Below are 18,654 nucleotides of genomic sequence, written 5' to 3'. Positions count from 1 at the left end.
TGATGAAAATAGGACTGTTTGGTCTGGAGAAGAAAAGATTTGCTGGGCAGGATGGGGGAGTGGTGGTGGTTCCAGTGTAGGCATTGATGAAAAAGAAATTGTTAATCTTGCCCTGTGTCATGATAGAGGGCAGGTCTGGGAGCAGTGTGTCCTAGTGAGACAGGTTTCAACTCTAATTGAAAAACTGTCTAGAATAGACTTCTTTGGAGATGAGTTTGGCTGTGAGCCTCAATACTTATCCCCCCAGGAGCAGTCAGCAACATCTCTGCATCAAGTCAGCCATCCATGTAGTTAAGGCATATTGGCCAGCATTACACACCGAGGTACAGGATCAAGCTATTTGAGGCCATTGTGATTAGAACCTGCTTCCAGAAACCTCTGATCAATGTATGGATCTTAGAGTCAAGTGACCAAAGCCCTACTATTGATCATGTAAACATCGTGGAAATCAGGGTGTCTCAGTGGGCAACATTTCTAAAAAGATGCATATCCAGGATTTGAATAATTTTCTTTTACCAAAGCAGACTGGAAGACCAGAAATGGATATTCCATTATGATTTTTTTTTGGTGTTAATTTGGGACATAATTCTTCTATATATTATACTGGGAAATTTTAAATTAACTAGAACTGTATGCCATCTGGCCTTCTTGTGAGTTGTTTTCAAGGATGAAAAGAAAAGCTGTTTCTCAGCCAAACATGACCAAGTGTGTGAGTGCAGACTCCCAGGCCTAATAGAATAATAAATAGCTGTGCTGTATGCCACGGTTTCAAACTTACTAGTTATTGTGAAGTTGCTTTCTTGGATAGCCAATGCTGATGAATAACGTGGCTTTCATCATTTGCATTTATGTCTTATTCAAAGTAAGCATGCTGTTTTGAGGATTTAAAAATCTGTTCACACTTGTGGTACGGATTTGGGGGAAATGTTAATATGTTTTAAAATTCTGTAGAGTTCTTATTTGTTTTTTGTTGTAAGAGGAGTATAGGATCTTATTTGGTGCTGTATATGCCACTTTCAGGAAGCCAAGAGAGGAGAAAATGGAGCTAACGTCTGTTGAGTGTCTATTCTATACACACCAGACACCTTGTTCTCATTTTTCATTTAATCCGCATGATGCTCCGTTTCCTACCTGAAAACGCTAAAGATCACAGAGGTTACTACATCCGTCAAGGTGTGCAGAGTTTGTGATAAGAGAGCACCAATTCAAAGCTCCTTCTGAGTCACATACATCTTAGTCTATACATCTCCTTTACATCTTTTTCCAAACTCTGTATTCTTTTTTTTTTTTTTTAAGTAAAAATAGCCACAGGGGATCCCTGGGTGGCTCAGCAGTTTGGCGCCTGCCTTCGGCCCAGGGTGTGATCCTGGAGTCCTGGGATCGAGTACCGCATCGGGCTCCCTGCGTGGAGCCTGCTTCTCCCTGCCTGTGTTTCTGCCTCTCTCTCTCTCTCTCTCTCTCTCTCTGTGTGTGTCTCTCATGAATAAATAAATGAAATCTTTTAAAAAAATAGCCACAATAAGTCTTAAAATCAGCCTTTGTGGCCCAAATGCTTGGCAGTGTCTTGATCATTTATTCTTCCCCATTCTTGGTAGAAATCAGTTCTCTTTCCTCATGGAAGCGCTGTGCTTGCATGTCTCATGCACATTGGACTTTTAGTTGGAATACTATTTTCGCCTCAGTCTGACCCATTAGCTTCCAAGGGGACTGGCAATGATGCAAGGACCTAGCTCATCTTAGAAGCACCAGAAGGGCATTTTTTAATTGACCTAAGTGCATTGAGCTTCTCATACCCGTTGGATTTGGCTACTAGGTGGTTTGTTGAAATGAAAGCGGGTTCCACACTGAGTTCTGTCTTGCAGCAAACACTTGTATTAGGTAGAAGGGACAAGAGCAGTCATACAAGCTGTTCCTATAAGTTTGGGAAGTCTCAGCTGTCTGTCTGTTGGAGGCTTAGACAAGTACTTGCCAGACAGGTTGACTGGGGGCAGGTACCACAGCTTTCAGCAGGAGGATTTGCTCCTCTCCCTATTGAATCAAGGGTCAAGGGATGGAGGAACCTTCTGGGGAGCCTGCAAATGTTCTATTTCTTGGTCTGGGTGGTGATTATTTCAGGATTTACCAATGTAAAATATCATAGAGCTGCCTGTTTAAGATTTGTTCTCTCTACTATATGGAAGTTATGTTTTAGTGAAAAAAATAAGGGGGGGAAGGATAAACTATTGTCCTTAAGTCATTCACAGCATGTGGGCAGGGAAGCTATTTTATAAAAACCCCTTAAGTTAGAGGATTTCCATGGAAGGGTCACTGGGAGAAGAGAAGGCACCAAAGTGCCTTCATAGGTCCATATACCCCTGAACCAGCGGCCCTGGGCCCTGACCAATGTCCATCACCCCTAAGGGCTTTGTCTTCTCCATTTGACTAGGTCAGCACTTGGTGTAGAAGACCCCAACCTTCTGTGTGACTCCTCTGTGAGGGTCCTTTGTCTTGGGACTCCTGTCAGGGTCTTCCCTCTGAGCACCCTCCCGGCCAACCCTTAGGGTACTCTAGGTTGTCACAATAACTACTCATTCCACATGACCACTTTACTCCCGAGGCACCTTCATCTCGGGCCTCTGGTGCCTTCACGCTTTGTTCTACCCTGTTTCAAGTATTTCCTTTTCCCATGATTTTGACCTCTTTTGCCTTTAGAGCCATAAGTGAACTGAATTTCAACTAGAGATTTTAACTGAGTTTCTGATGCAGCTAGCCTGGAAGGTTCTGGGGGATGAAACAAGATGCATCTGCCTGGGTGGTAATCCCAGACTCCTTCGAGGATGGATGTTCAGGGGCGGGAGTCCTGAGGGAGAAAGAGAGGCTGGACCTCAAAGTACCCATTTCAGTGAGTATGGCACTTGGCCTGCTCACAGCCCTGGCCCTGCTGGCTCTTCCTTTCAGGGTGAAATTTAGTGGAGCTCAGAGATAAAGGTGACCTTGTATATCCGCTGCCTCTGGGACAGGGTTGTTGTGTTGCTAACCGGGCAGTTTCAGAAGTCCTGCGACCCTTCATTGCCCAAGTCGTCCTTGCTGCCCCTGCTGCACAGTCATTAGACAGCACCCCTCAGCCCGCACTCACCCTAGGGGAGCCTCAGCTTTTAAAAACACGACAAAAATTCTGGCGGGCACACGCACAAACCCTTTGCTGGTGTTCCGGATCCACTGTGGCATCGGTCGTCATGGCAACGGCTGCCCCCGCACACAGTTCATCATTTGGGGTTCCCGTCACAGCTTTCTTCCCCCCTCCTTCTTACACAGCAACAGCCACCGTGCTATTAAACCCAACTATTAATGTATCCGTACAGCCTTGCTTGGCAGTTTCTGTACTCAAAGGTGTTGGCCTCTAAGTTCGGGTCCAATTAGTCATGGCCCACAAGTAACGCAGACTTTGTGGACAAGCTGCTGTTGGTTTGGTGTTAGTCTTAGTTATTGTTGGATCCAATATATCTGAATTCAGAGATTTGGGGGGTTTCTAGGAAAGCAACGTGCGAATTGAGTTCTCTAGCTCCACAAGTACCTTAATTTTATTTTCTGAGATGATATTTTTCACTGTCTTAGGTTATTTATTTATTTATTTATTTTAAAAAGATTATATTTATTTATTCATGAGAGATACACAGAGAGAGAGAGGCAGAGACACAGGCAGAGGGAGAAGCAGGCTCCACGCAGGGAGCCCGATGTGGGACTCCATCCTGGGACTCCAGGATCATGACCTGAGCCAAAGGCCTAACCACTGAGCCACCCAGGTTTCCCTCACTGTCTTGGTTTTAGTTGATGGCTTTAGCCTACTCATTTTTTAAAAGTTTTAATCTAAATCCCAGTTAATAAATAAATAAATAAATAAATAAATAAATAATAAATAAAATAAAATAAAATAAAATAAATCCCAGTTAACAACACTGAAGTATTGGTTTCCGGCGTACGCTATAGTGAGTCAAAACTTCCATACATCACCGGCTGCTGATTAGCAGACTCGTTTTTAAAGAGCTAAGTGTTAATGAAGGGCATAGGAGATTGAGTATTGAATAATTAACTGAAGGTTTAAAATAATATCTAACTAGCTGGGTCCCGGATGATTATATAACACACTTCTATTTAAAATTAGACTATGTGAACACTAAGAACCAAATAGATGGGATATAATTTTTTTTATTGTTGTTGTTAATATGCTTGGGAAAGTTACAGAGTTTATTTGAACTTAGTATGTCAAATAAAAGGCTGGCCTACTTCAGCCCAAACCAAACACATTACTCACCCTTGGCTCAGGGCTGTGGGTGAAGGCAGTGGTTCACCCGGGAAGAGCTGCGGGTGGCAGCTGGCAGCCCAGCTAACTACTGTAAGAGGTGTCCCTGCCCCCTTCCCCAATCAGTCCCTTTCCCCACCTCAGACACTTTGCCATCTTAGAGGTCCTGTGCTGTGGGATGTGGGAAGGAGGGGGGTGGTACCTCTGCAGAGCTGATATAGGATGTATGCCCTCCTGAGTCTTTCTAGGCAGCTTCTCGGTTCTACTGGGTCCCAGAGCTGGGCAGTGGCTGTTGTCGCCAGACCTGGCTATTAAAGCATGCTGAATTCCAACCCCAAGGTTAAAGACCTGGCATCTAGGGTGAATTCAGCCTCTTGCCAGCTTTGCGAGGAGGCAAGTTATTTAACTTCTCAGAGACTCAGTGTTTTCCTCTGTAAAGGAGAGAGAATCTCCTCCCATCAGACTGTTGATTAAATGAGATAATGTATATGGGAGACTCTTACTTTAGGACTTGGCAGTAAGTAGTGTGGACTCAAAGATGATTATTGTTTCAATTACTAGTATTCTCTAGGTGATGTGGGAAGTTTTGTTTTCCTTCATAGTTTTGTCACACTATATAATAGTGTTTTTAGACAATTTCTCCAAAACCTTTGGTAGAACAAATCTTCCACCCCATCCTTGCAAAAAACAAACAAACAAACAAACAAACAAACAAAAAACCACACAACAGTTTTTTTTAATTGCAGTAAAATACATATAACATAAAAGCAACTTTTAACTATTTTCACATGTATAATTCAGTGACATTTAGTTGTTCACACTGTTGTACAGCTATCACCATTATCTAGTTCCGGAAGTTAATCACCCTGAAAGGAGACCTCATAGCCATACTCTATTTCCCAATTTCTCCAGCCCTTGGCAACCCATACTTGGCCTCATGCCTCTATGGATTTGCCCACTGTGATTATTTCATATAAATAGAAAGATATGTGGTCTTTCTGTCTGGCTTGTTTCACTTAGCATGATGTTTTCAAGGTTCAGTCATGCTGTATCATGTATCACTATTTCATTCCTTTTAATTCCTAATAATATTCCACTGAATGGATATACAGTCTTAGTCCATTTAGGCTGTTGTAACAAAAGACTACAGGCTGGGTGGCTTATAAGCAACAGGAATTTATTCCTCAGAGTTCTGGAGGCTGGGAGCCCAAAATGAGGAATGCCAGTGTGGGCACTGGGCCCTCTTTGGGTCTCATACTTAATTGTATCCTCACATGGTGGAAGGGAGCTGTGTGTGGTCTCTTTTATAATTAATTCCATTCATAAAGGCTGTGTCCTCAGGACTTAAATACCTCATATATCATATAGTTTATCCATTCATCAGTTGATGGATGTTGGGTTGTTACTACCTTTGATTACTGCCAATAATGTTACTGTGAACCTTCTTGTACAAGTTTTTGTTTGAACACCTGTTTGCAGTTCTTTGGGGGATGCACCTAGGATTGGAATTCCTGGATCAGATGATAGTACTGTTCAACTTTTTAAAAAACTGCCAAACTCTTTCCAACTTCACTGTACCATTTAGTATTCCTACCAGCAATGCCTGTGGGTTGAAGTTTCTTCCAATACTTGTTATTTTCCATTAAAAAAATATATACAATAAATATTAAGTGGTATCTCATTGTGGTTTCAGATGGTTTTTATAGTACTGATTTTGTATGTGTCTGGACTCATATTTTCTTACTACTGTTCTTAGTTCAGTCATTTTGTAAAACTACATGAAAAACCACCTATACATAATTTCCAATATAAGATAGGTATAAAAACATCTTTTCCTTCACAGTTTTTGATACAACTGAGCATCATGGCTCTGTGATCTGAACCATAGACAAACCACTTGCAGACTATCAGTGGCTAATTCTAGATGGTGTCTGATGCCTCTGACCCTCTCTGTAATCCTTTTCTTTTGCTTTTAGAGATTTCCTCTGGGTCATCCAAAATGCTTTTAAGACGTATTGGATAAGAACTGAGCCACCTGCCTGTGTGGGACTTCCATACTCTCAGCTCCACTGTCTTCTGATGCCATTTTGACTGCATCGAGCCCAAGTGACCCACTGCTCATGATGAGTGACGAGAAGAACCTTGGGGTGTCCCAAAAACTGGTTTCCCCTTCAAGGAGCACAAGTAGCTGCTCCTCCAAGCAGGGAAGTCGACAGGTAAAGTTTAACCAATGCAAATTTTTAAAAATGTTTAAAAGAGGTTTTATTGATTTATTTGAGATAGAGCAAGAGTGAAAGCCAGAGAAAGATATATATATATATATATATATATATATATATATATGTGTGTATATATATAGAGAGAGACAGAGAGACAGAGAGAGAGACAGAGAGACACAGGGAGAGAATGCACACAAGCTGGGGGAGTGGCAGCAGAAGGGGAGGGAGAAGCAGGCTAAGCAGGAAGCTCCCACTAAAGCAGGGAGCTTAACTCTGGGGCTCAGTCCCAGGGCCCTGGGATCATGACCTGAGCCGAAGGCAGATGCTTAACCAGCTGAGCCACCCTTAACCAATGCAAATTTATACTAAGAAATTTTTAGATTAATATGTGTGCATATACTTGGGAACCCCTACTTCTCAGTGTAAGAGCTTTCAGACATATTTTAATTACATGAGAAGAGTAAATTTTAGGTACTTTTAATAATGCAGCTTAAGTGCTTACCAGATGGGAAGGAACCGTACTTGGCTCTTTGCATTATTTTATCCAATCCTTGCAACCGTCCTCCAACACAGATATTAATATCCCTATTTTCTCCATGAGGAAGCTGAGTCAGACCAGCCGAGTTATTTGCCCAAGGATACACAGCTAGTAAGTGGCAGAACAAGAAATCAAAACTCAGTCTGACTCCAGACTTTATACCCTACTGACCAAAACAAAACAAAAAAACACAATCACTTTTACAGTAAGCTTAATATCCTCCTGCCTTCCTACCCCTTCCCAAACCTTTTCCCACTGCTTCCAACCACAGATTGCCCTGTTGGGAACTTTGAATCTCACTTGCTTTATTTATCCACTGGACGAAGGAAGTGAATTCACAGAGAAGTGGCCAAAAGGAATTAAGTAGGAAGAAGAAAGGAGTGGAACAAAGAACTGAATAATTAACTGCTAACTAAGCGTCACCTGTAATTATACGTTGTTTCTTGATTTTCTTTCTAATAAATCTCTGTTAGCAGAATTCGCTGGTTTTAGGTCAGTGGCAGTAAATGCCTACGAATCATTATAAGTCTGCCACCTGCAGTTAAGTAGAGAGTGGGCTGTCAACAAGCCGTAGGTTCATAACCAAAGTGGTCTCTGAGCCTTTTCAGTATCTAGCGGCTGTGCTGTCATTGCCTTTCCCCCATGGGAAGTGCTGGCCTAAGAATTGGCCCAGAGTCCTTGGTTCCAGATTTGGAAGCAATAATCCAGCAACCTCCCACCTCAGGCACGTCCGCACATTTATGACGCATCATCACGGGTCTCTCCATCTGAACATCGCCTGGGACAGGGAGCTTGCCACTTCACAGTGCTGCATTTTGTCATTAGAATCTGCAGTTTTTGACAGATTAGATTTTACCCCAGACCAGACATTTGGGGAGCCCTCCTAGATCTCCTGTGAGGGGTTAGGAAGAAAACATTTTTTTCAGCACTGTAATCACTGCTGTCTGGGATTAAAAAAAAAAAAAGACTAAAATTAGTCCTTGGCTAATGCATCATGGCTTCTTTGGAGTTGTAGTTTCACAAGGGTGGCTATATGCTTGCCCACATTGTCAGCTTTCCATGAAGGTATTTCTCTCCCTAAACCAAAATTCTGATTGGGATTGGAGCCTGAATATGTGATCTATTCCTCATCCTTTGTACTTAGTAGCATCTAGTACTATGTCTTTCTTGGAGAAAGAGAAGGAACATGATTGATTTAAACAGCCAGTGCTTATACCACCATTGAAATTGGAGCAGTGCTGTGACCTTCTGCAATTGAATACTACAGAAACTTTCTTTTGGTGGATTATTTGAATTGATTAATTTGGTTTTCACAGAGCTTCTTCTGAGCTTTTCATGAAAAGTAAGAGGAATATGCATGATGCCTCAGTTTTTTTTCTAACTTAGAATCATTTGGCCCATTCAGCTATTCATTCATCAAATGGCCATCTTTTATATTTAGGATCTCCCATTTTAAAGTACATATAATGTTGCTTTGTAAACATAAACAGTTCTGTGGCAGAGCAGGTGGAGAATTTAATAAGTTCATTCTAACTCGAGACTGAATCTAGTTATAAAGGCCATGTTTAACTTCAGGAACCATCTTCTTGCTCTGCCCACTTTCCCATCCTTCTATCAAGGAGAGGTGTTCTGTCGCAGGACTGGCTTAGCTTTTCCATCCATATCATCTACCTTGGCAGCCATGTCCGTTCTGCTGTCACAAACTGTCCCAAGATTGTCTTTCATTCTCTAAAGATGCTGTGGAGGTGCAGAGACCTTGGAAGTTCAGCCTTCATGACTTGGAGGGAACAGAGCCATAGCCCATGGTCTCACAGATGCTAAAGATAGTGATGCTGTGTTTCTGATCACTTCACTGGAAAGTACAAGTTCAACACTTCAAACTTCAAGATTTATATAATAAGAAATTTACTGTGAGGAATGTTGAATTCTGATACAGATAGTCTGTGCAACAAGCTGCATGTTTATAAAGCTCCAGTTTAAAGTCACTATTAGGTTGTTCTTTTCATTTCACGGCAGGGGCAGGGGGTGGAACAGTCTGATATTGACTGTATTGGACCCTCTTTAATGCTGGTTCTTCTCATATGCTTTGGAATTATGCTTTAGAGCATGATCTTGAGTTTGTTTCTTTGTTCTTTCCTTGCTGTCACCCTGCCCTATCAAGGGATTTGCTTTTACCTGCTTCTTACCACCAAAGTCCCCAACCCAGAGCCAGGGGGTATATAAGCAGTTGGGGGCTTCTGTTCCACTTCAATGATAAAACATCCAAGACCCACGACCAGGCCAGTACCCATAGCCCAGGTCTGGTTGTGAGGCTGTGTCTGCCTTCTGCTACCTCGCTGGATAAGGCAGGTTTAAAAGCCACCTTTCATTGTGGTATGGAGCTCCCCTTCTGCATTTGCTTATTTCTAGCAGGGAGGCTAGCTCAGGTCCCTGTGGACATTTTCAGCCCCAATGGCCCACAGAAGTAGGACTCCTGGACTCTTCAAAGTGTCCTTTGCATCTCTATTTGTGTTTGACCCATGGAGATATTTATTTATTTATCTATTTATTTATTTATTTATTTATTTAGACCCATGGAGATATTTAATCTTTGTTTTTTAATTACGCAGACACACAAACACTTACAAACCCCCTACATGTTTGTAACTTTGCATATTCTTGCTGTTTGGGGCTGGGGTGGTGATAAGAGAGGGGTACTGAATGCCCAGACTTAACAAGATAGTCTTGGTTGGAAGGCTTGGTCGTCTTAAGTCATTTTACTTAAATTCTCCTCCAGCATCGCTAGGTGATATTGAGAGTCTCTGTACTCCAGTCACACTGACTTTCTTTTAGTTCCTTGCACTGAACTTGCCTTTGTTCTTGTTTCTTGAACTGAATTTGAACGTGGCCTTCTTACCCCAGAGCCTCCTCACATGAAATCACAAGGAGCTATGCATTTATGTATAGATATTCCCCTATCTGCATGTCTTGTGAGAAGAGCTTACTTCCTTGAAGGATGGAATGACCAACAATTGTGATCAGTGTCTTTGTTTTTACATCTGACCCAAGTTTACAACTTAAGACCATGAAAACCCAAGAAGGGATCTGTCATCTTTTAGTTTAAATACTAGGGCTTTTGAAATTTAAGTCTAGTATGCCTCATTTTCTCAGTATGGAAACAACCTGCAAATACAATCTCATCAAGATAATTTTGGGAGGAATGTCTGCATTAGTGATTAGAACTTGAACTTTCCAGCTTTGGTTCCACCCTGTCATTGATTCTGTGACCTTAAACTCTTTAAACTTAAGCCTCTGTTTCTCATCAGTAAAATTGAAATAATAGTTCTTTTTCACATCAGATTATTGTGAGGATTAAAACTAAAGCATCTAGGGTTAGACTCATAATAGGTCCAGAGTTCATATTAATACTCATTTTTGTTGTTATAGTTAACATTAATTTGAACTTATTTATGAAAAATCTAAGTGCTCATAGAGAATAGTTCTGCTTTTTCCCTCTAGAAAGTTCTATAGGCATTATAAGTGTATCTATCCATACCTCCTTACTACTGTACAAAAGCCTACAAAAGTATACAATCCATATATGAATATATACTTTTAAAATAAAAGTGCCTTCTTTTATGCACATTAACAAAACACTTTTATTTATTTATTTAAACATTTTTTTCTTAGAGGGAAAGTGCATGGTAGAGGGGGAGGGACAGAGGAGAGAGAGAGAGAGAGAGAGAGAGAGAGAGAGAGAATTTCAAGCAGGCTCTATGCCCAGCATAGAGCTAGACACACTAGCTTGATCTCATGACCTTGAGATCGTGATGTGAGCCAAAATCAAGAGTAGGATGCTTAACCGACTGAGCCACCCAGGCGTCCCCAAAATGCTTTTAGAGAAGAATGTAATAGAATATTTAATATTTGGGCTGCATTTGGTATCTTCAATATCTGGCATAATTCATACCTAAAACAAGTAAGAAGAGTTGGTGAATCCTTACCCTTTTCTGTTCTGCTGGGCCTTGTCCTCTCCTAGGTATAAATATTTTTTTATCTCTTCCCTTGCTAGGGCCTATTTAATGGTAGTAGCTGCTTAGAGCGTTGCGTTGAGATGGATTCTACAGCTGAGACTGAGTATCATGAAAAAAGGAACCAGACTACCCAAGGAATAGGCCGTTGGTCCCTTCTAATTGTCTTACTCATACCCTATTGTTTTGTAGTGATCTAGGTCCATCTTTGCTTTAGCGGTCTTCCCTGCCTCAGGCTTTGTTTCAGCTACCCCTTTAGCTAGACTGATCCATATGAAACTGTACTATCTTTTTGACTTTTGTGATTTTTCTGGAAAAGAATCTTCATTTATCGCTGTAACACTTCAAAAATAACTTTTATAAAAATAATATATGCTCACTGCAGATCATTTCCAAGGTACCTGCACATCTATGTTGAATTGCAATACTTTGATTCATTTACTTTTAATGCATGCTGCTGATAGGCCAAATCAATTGAAGCCTGAGAATGACCGTTGGTTGTGGAGGTCAGAGTTGGTGTTGTCTAGTGGGAGAGGTAGGTGTGAAAGGCTGGTTAGAGCTCATTCACGAGAGAATAGGAAAAGAGAAAGAGGACACCCCCCAATTCTTCCAGGCCCCAGACAGGATTTGAGAGAAGCCTTCACATGTTCCATCTGAGAACCTTGAGCTTAAGTAATACCATGCTAAACCTTACCCTTTTCTCTCCTCATATGGATAACCCTCATTTGATTAATTCATTGGTTGAAAGAGTGTATAGTTCTCAGAGTCCTGGGTTTCTACTCACACTTCTTTTTAGTCCTCATAGCACCTAGCATAAGGCTTTGCACATGGCAGATTCCAATTATTGGACTAAATTTACTGAATGCCTATAGCAGGTATCCATCAGAGCAGCTTAGAATGTATGGCCAGGTGTACATGGGGAATGGGAGCAGAATGCCCACAAATCTCTGAGCTCCCTCATTCCAGTGACATATTGTGAGGATCTTCAAAAATGAACAAAAGCCTCTCCATTGAGTTTCTTCTGGCAAATGATGAAATTCCTAAATGCTTTCTATGGCTGTGGTCTCTGAACAAACACTCTCTTGGAAAGTATGGAACAGATATAAAGGTTGTCTTTATTTATTTTTAAACATATTTATTTATTTATGAGAGACAGAGAGAGAGAGGCAGAGGGAGAAGCAGGCTCCATGCAGGGAGCCCGACATGGGACTCAATCCCGGGTCTCCAGGATCATGCCCTGGGCTGAAGGCGGCACTAAACCGCTGAGCCACCTGGGCTGTCTTTGTTTAAGCTGACCTGTATTCACACGGGCTCTGCTTTTCTGCTAGCTGGGTGACCTTGCCATGTTATATAAAATCTCTGAGTCTCAGTTCTTCAGCTGTGAAATTAGGATCGTTGTGCTTCCTTTGGAGAACTAAATGAAGTAATAAATATGAAGTACCTAGGCTAGCACACGGTAGACATGAGGTAAGTGTGGATTAATGAATGAATAAGCATGCAGTTGCTAGGTTGAAAGATGACTATTCACAAAGTTCTGTGGATATATTAAGTAGGTTAAGGGATACCTAAGTGGGAGAGAGAATTGCTATTTCTGAACTTGTAAAATATGAGTAATTTCCTCTCGCCTTCTTCCCACTGCCCCCTTACATTTTTTTCCTAGAACTTTCAAAGTAACACATTTCAGAAGCCAGACCGAGCTAGATAAAGATGAACAAGTTTTCTCTTTATTGAAAGAGTCCTGTATGCCAACGTTTTATTTTATTTTATTTTATTTTATTTTATTTTATTTTATTTAGCCAATATCTATTAAGAAGCAATTATTAAAAGACCCTGGGCCAGGGTTATGTGAGGCTACCAAGGACAGGACAGCTGAACAGACCACTATTGAGAAATTGACTCTGTTGGGGAGATTGCTTTGTAAAGAGAGCATGTTTCCTTTCTTTCTTAATGTGTAGTTAGTATTTGCTGTATAAGCTGGAAATCAGAAGGTGAATCCTTTTAAAGTAATTGGCAACTGTTTCATTCATGATTGTAGGGGATTTGAAAGGAGAGAGCCATTTGGAGATAAGTCTCCATACAATTATGCAATTTGCTCTGGTCACCCGCCTGCCCCTGGGCTCATCTGAGATGGTGTTTGAGCTCTCTCAGGGTCACCTGATGAGGGTTTATTTATGCAGGCTATTAGATTATGCTGTGCTTCAGGGAGCTGAGGCTATCTGGGTTTGGTGCCAGGACCCCTAAGACATGGGCCTGAATGGGAGAGAATATATAAACCAAGGAGTGAAAAATGAAAGCTGTAATGCTCAGGTGTTTATAATTTCAGCTGTCTGGGTATTGAACATGATTAGTCCTACTTATTTCTTTTAAATGATCATGTCTTTAGAGACTCTGAGATTTAATATCTGCTTTTTGTAAGCATGAGCTATATAAACACCACAAGGAAGACCAGTTAAGGAGGAGGGACTTAAGAATGTCGATTGTGTCAGTTGTTCTACGATGGTCACAAAAGATGACAGGCAGCAAGCATGAACTCGGGAGCTGGGTGGCCTGAGTTTAAATCTTGAACTGTTTATAAGCAGTTTGGCTTTGGACAAATTACTTAACTTCTTTGCCTTGGTTTCTCATAAGGCTGTGCAAATGAGTTAGAAGAAAGGCTGCTCGTGGTAGGTGCTACGTAAATGTTAGATACATAAACCATCACCTTCCATAAGCAGAAGGCCCAGGAGTCCTCATGCAATACCACATGATAACTGCTTCCCCACTTCTCCTTTCAGCTACGAGCTGGGTGTCACAGTGTAGTCACATAGCTTGGCTTCTGCTGTCTGGACTGGTCTGAGAAAGGAAGAGTTAGCGACGGACACTAGAAATTAACAAGTATCTGTTAGCATTTTTACAGCTCATAATATCCTTTCATACCATCCCTTGGAGTCTCAGAACAACCCAGTAAGGTCTGTTTTTATTTTAGAAACTTTAGAAAGAAAATATGGTTCAGAGATACTAACCGACTTATCAGAGTCACACAGCTTGGGAAATGGTAGGGGACCAGGCAACCATCTATTTGGAGAACTCTGGATTTATGTGGGTGCTAGAAAGCTGCTTTAGAAGTTCATTCAAGTTCTATGTGCCTCATGGACAAATGATTGTCATTGTAACAAAGCTCCCTAAGCTAAGGCCTCTCTGAATGCAGAGACAAGGATAATACAGAGGTGGTCTTAGGATCCCTGAGGTCTCTCTGGAGTGCTGTTTTGTTTTGTTTTGTTTTGATTTTTTTTTCTGGTTGACCCAACAGATAAAAATAATTAACCTATATGTTTTTGTGTTAGCTTTCCAGATTCTCACTTTCTGGGCCTTTATTTCTTGCTATTGCCTACCTTTTGATCATACCTAAACAAGTCACACTGATATGATGCACTGAAAGTAGGCAGGGCAAAGATACAAGGCTCAATTCTCAGTATCTTTCCACTCAGAATCTTAGAGAGAAAAAAATAAATGTTCAATTGAAGAGGTGAAGACTTCAGCTGAAAGAACATATTTGAATTGTTGGGGCTTCTTTGTTACTCTCCATGTCCACAAATGATAGACTGTCAGCTATATTCCCGCTGTGAAGAGCAGGAAAAGTTGAACTTTTGAAACACTTCTGGAGGTTTTCAGAAACCTGTTTGTGTTGTTGTGCAATTGCAGGAGGATGAGCATAGCAAATATATTCTGGTGGGTTCTAGAAACACTACCTTGGTAGAAACTACATAGGGTACCCTAAGAAAGTCAATATATTTATCTATGGTTGGCATCGGCCATAGGACAGGATACAGGAAAGCAGAAGAGTGACCCAAAAAGCTTTTGTTGAGGGCACAGCTCACTGGCTCTACAGTTACTGTATTTTCTCTAGAAGTTATACATACAAATATGAACTAAATTGACTCAACTGTTCTTTCCTAGGGAGGGGGTAGTCTAAATCTACTTCAGTGATAAGATGATATTAAAAAGCTGAAGGCCCAGAAACAACAGTGTAAGAAGTAGGACAGTGGCAAAACAGACTTCTCTAGAATAATCTGACATCCCTCCTAAATCCTCTATATGCTGGCCCTACCATCCAGTGCAGTTGTGTCTCCCTTTGCATCTGTACACAAGCCTGCATCACAATTAAAATCACCTTCTCTCTGTCCCACTCCAGAGGGGGCACATCCCTGGCACATCTCTGGCTTAGTGGTTCCTTTTGCTGTGTTAGTGGGCTGAAGGTGTCCTCCCCTCCCAAATGATATGTCCACAGTCTAATTCTTGGAACTTGTGTTACTGTATTTGGGAAGAGGGTCTTTGGAGATGTGATTTATTTAAGGATCTTGAGATGAGGAGATCATCCTGGGTTACCCAGGTTGGCCCTAAATTCAATTACCAGTGTCCTTGTAAGAAGCAAACAGAGGAGAATACAGACATGGATACAAAGACAGAAGCAGAGATTAGAGTGATGTGGCTCTAAGCCAAAGATGCCAGTAGCCACCAGAAACTGGAAGAAGCAAGTAATGCTCTCATGGACTGGATGTGTGTGTCTCCCTCACCTGCCACCCATTCATATGTTGAAGCCCTAACCCTTCTGATGATACTTAGAGGCAGGCCTTCAGGAGGTAACTAGGTTTAGATGAGGACATGAGGGCTGGTGTCATGATGGGATTAGGACCCTTATCAGAAGCGAAAAGACACCAGAACTCACTCTCATATAAGGGGGAAGGGCTGTGTAAGCACACAGCAAGAAGGCAGCTGTGTAGAGGCCAGGAAGCAGATTCTCACCAGGAACCAAATCTAGCAGAACCATGATCTTAGATTCCCCAGCCTCTACCAAATTTTGTTATAGCAACCTTAGCTGATACAAGCACAGTCTCCCCTAGAGCTTCCAGAGCCAGTGAGGTTCTGCTGATACTTCGATTTTGGAGAACTGTGAGGGGATAAATGGCTTTTGTGTTAAGCCACCCAGCTGTCCAGACAGCTGCAGAAACCTTCCTTTGCACTCTGTGTTCATTTTTCTTTGAGTCCTGGCTCAAGTCCTCTTCCTAAGGTGGGTCTAGCTCGTGTGATTGTGCTCGAGAACTCCTGTACCATGTTCCTCTGAATCTCCCATTCCGCATTTTCAAGTCTTTGGCCTTGTGCTATCTCTTTATTGTATCTTTAATATATGCCAGCTTCTTGGAGGCCAGCACCTGGTTTTACATCTTTCCATCTCTAGGGCCTGATGCTAAGCTTCAGACCTATGAGTAGAAGCTGCCTTATTAAATAGAAGGCCAGTTACGAATCGGAGTCTAACTGAACACCTGGATCATTCCTTCTTTGATTCATAAGGCTCTCCACGATCTTATCCTGTCACTAGGTTCTCATTAGAGAACCAGTTATTCTTCTACAGACGGAGGAAAAAATCACGGATGATTTGGATCAGGGACAGGAAGAGTTTATTCTGGCACCTACTACTATGATTCTAAATTATTTGTGCATTAGTTAGCCAGAATGTGTCTCTACTTTGATTGCAAATTTTAATTAGCTTTGAAAAAACAGTTTTGAGCACACTTGTCAGAACACTGTTATCAGCTAGCGCCATCCAGCAATGAAGTGGGTTTTCTTCAGGAGTTACGTACCCCGTAATTGGAGTGCCAAAGTGTTATGTCTGAATACAGAGAGTCTGTGATTCTCTCCAGGCTCAGACACCAAAGGGCAGAGCTCTACAACATGCCAAAAAGAGTATGTTTTTTTTTTTAATGAAAAGATAGTAAAGATAAAATATTAAAATGGTGCTGGAAGGTATACAACAAAGAGTGCAAGAGAGTCTCCCCCCTTTTGTGCCTCTGGCTGAGTTCCACTCACAGAGGAGTCCATGTGGGAGATTTTCCCTGGCACCAAATGCACCTGCCCCTGTGTGGTGAGTGAGCCAGGGTGGGGGTGGGGAGCCTTCCAAGAGGCCGTCTGCCACTGTGACAGTGAGAGAATTCTTAGCAAGGGGTATTGGCAGGGGTACCAGGTTGGAGTCGGAAGATTGGTCCTGGTCCTCAGAAGCCCTTCACCTATTTTCGTGGTCCTACACAAATAATTTATCCTGGATTCTTCATCTCTAAAATGAAAGAGCTAGGTAAATGACTTCCATGTTCTCTTTCAAATTCTGAGGTTTAAAAGAACTATTCTGGGAAGCCGGGGGGTGGGCGGGGGGCTCAGTTCGGAGAAGCGTCTACCTTAGGCTCAGGTCGTGATTCCATGGTCCTGGGATCGAGCCCTGTATCAGGCTCCCTGCTCAGTGGAGAGCCTCCTTCTCACTCTCCCTCTGCTGCTCCCCCTGCTTGTGCTCTCTTGCTCTCTCTCTCTCTGTCAAATAATAAAATCTTAAAAAGAAAAAAAAACTATTCCATGACTTTATGAGGGAAAACGGATCAGTACCTCTGTACCCTGGGGGTGTAGAAAAAAAACCAGGAGAGACTCCTGAGTCCCTTGAGTGGATAGAGTTATCGTGTCATCACTGGCTAACACACGTGCCTATTAAGTGCAGGAATGTGCTGCCAGAGACAGACGGATTCTGCTTGGGGAGAGAACAGTGCAGGGTGCGAGGAGCTAGGCTGGCAGGGCAGCAGGTGGCCTTGCATGGTCTCTAGTTTACCCATAGGTGATCTCACCCTGGGTGGACACTGAGCAGACAGGGTCTGTGTGTGATCTGCAGCCCACTTACCAGTTTGTGATGTTGGCCAGACTACATAGGAGCTTCATTTTCCTTATCTGTAAAGTGAGGGTAGTAATACCTTCGTTATGGAGTCATTGGGGGCACATAGTAGATCATCAAGAAGCAGTAGTTATTACTTGTATTCCTGTCGTTGCTACCACAGTAGCAACTATCGCCCCTTCCCACCGCTCTGGTGGGCTGCACGGCGACAGCACGATGACATTTATAGGTTTGCTGTCTCTATCTTAAACATAGCTACAGCTCTCTGGGTCCTGTTGAAGAGCAGAGGATTATAGAGAAAAAAGTGCATAAAAGATGCTGTCCGTAGTCTTGAAGAGCTTGCATAAAATTAGGGGGATATTTAACAAAATGAATAACCCACAAATCTATTTGAAGATCCTAAAAAAAAGTACCAATGTAATTACAGCCATAGCTGCTGAGTGCGCAGCAGGGTAGAAATAATCATTATGTGTAAAGTTTTTTTTTATTAATACTGTTTTAATTATAAATCCATCTGTGGTTAACATGACTAGAAAGCATTTTTCTTTTATTTGGACCTCAGGTGGAGTTAGCAACACAGCTGACACATCACCTGGTTTTTCTTTTTTTTTTTTTCTCCTTATTGTCGATATCACCTGCTGCCAAGGACCCTCCTTTTCTTCCCCTTCACCTCCTGTGCTAGCTCAAGAGTTCACCCCCAAGACTGAGTTCATACTCTGCCATTATCTAAGTAAGACACCAGAGTTTTGGTCTGTGACTGCCCAAATAATGAAGGCTTAACACATTTTAAGGACTAAGTCATCCCAATGTCATCCCCCTGCCACTCCCACCTGGGCGTGAGCTGCATCTCTGAGTGTGAAGGGAGAGGAAGGAGATGGCCATTGGCAGGTCATGACTCTCTTCCCCATGTAGCCTTCAGAGTG

The 18,654-nt window shown here is 42.0% G+C and overlaps 1 protein-coding gene across 7 annotated transcripts in view; it reads left to right on the top strand.

Moving 5' to 3' along the window:
• Nucleotides 1-18,654, top strand: part of OSBPL3 (oxysterol binding protein like 3) — a 178,977-nt gene that overhangs the window by 83,369 nt on the left and 76,954 nt on the right. For all 7 annotated transcript variants that reach the window (XM_055314546.1, XM_055314544.1, XM_055314545.1 and 4 more), the window contains one exon: nucleotides 6,256-6,495. In XM_055314546.1, the coding sequence (XP_055170521.1) occupies nucleotides 6,400-6,495 (96 nt within the window). In that variant the 5' untranslated portion in view covers nucleotides 6,256-6,399. The remainder of the gene's footprint in view (nucleotides 1-6,255; nucleotides 6,496-18,654) is intronic.

The sequence above is a fragment of the Nyctereutes procyonoides genome, unplaced genomic scaffold (assembly GCF_905146905.1).
Source record: "Nyctereutes procyonoides isolate TBG_1078 unplaced genomic scaffold, NYPRO_anot_genome, whole genome shotgun sequence".
Taxonomy (NCBI): domain Eukaryota; kingdom Metazoa; phylum Chordata; class Mammalia; order Carnivora; family Canidae; genus Nyctereutes; species Nyctereutes procyonoides.
This window is presented reverse-complemented; position numbering and strand designations above follow the sequence as displayed.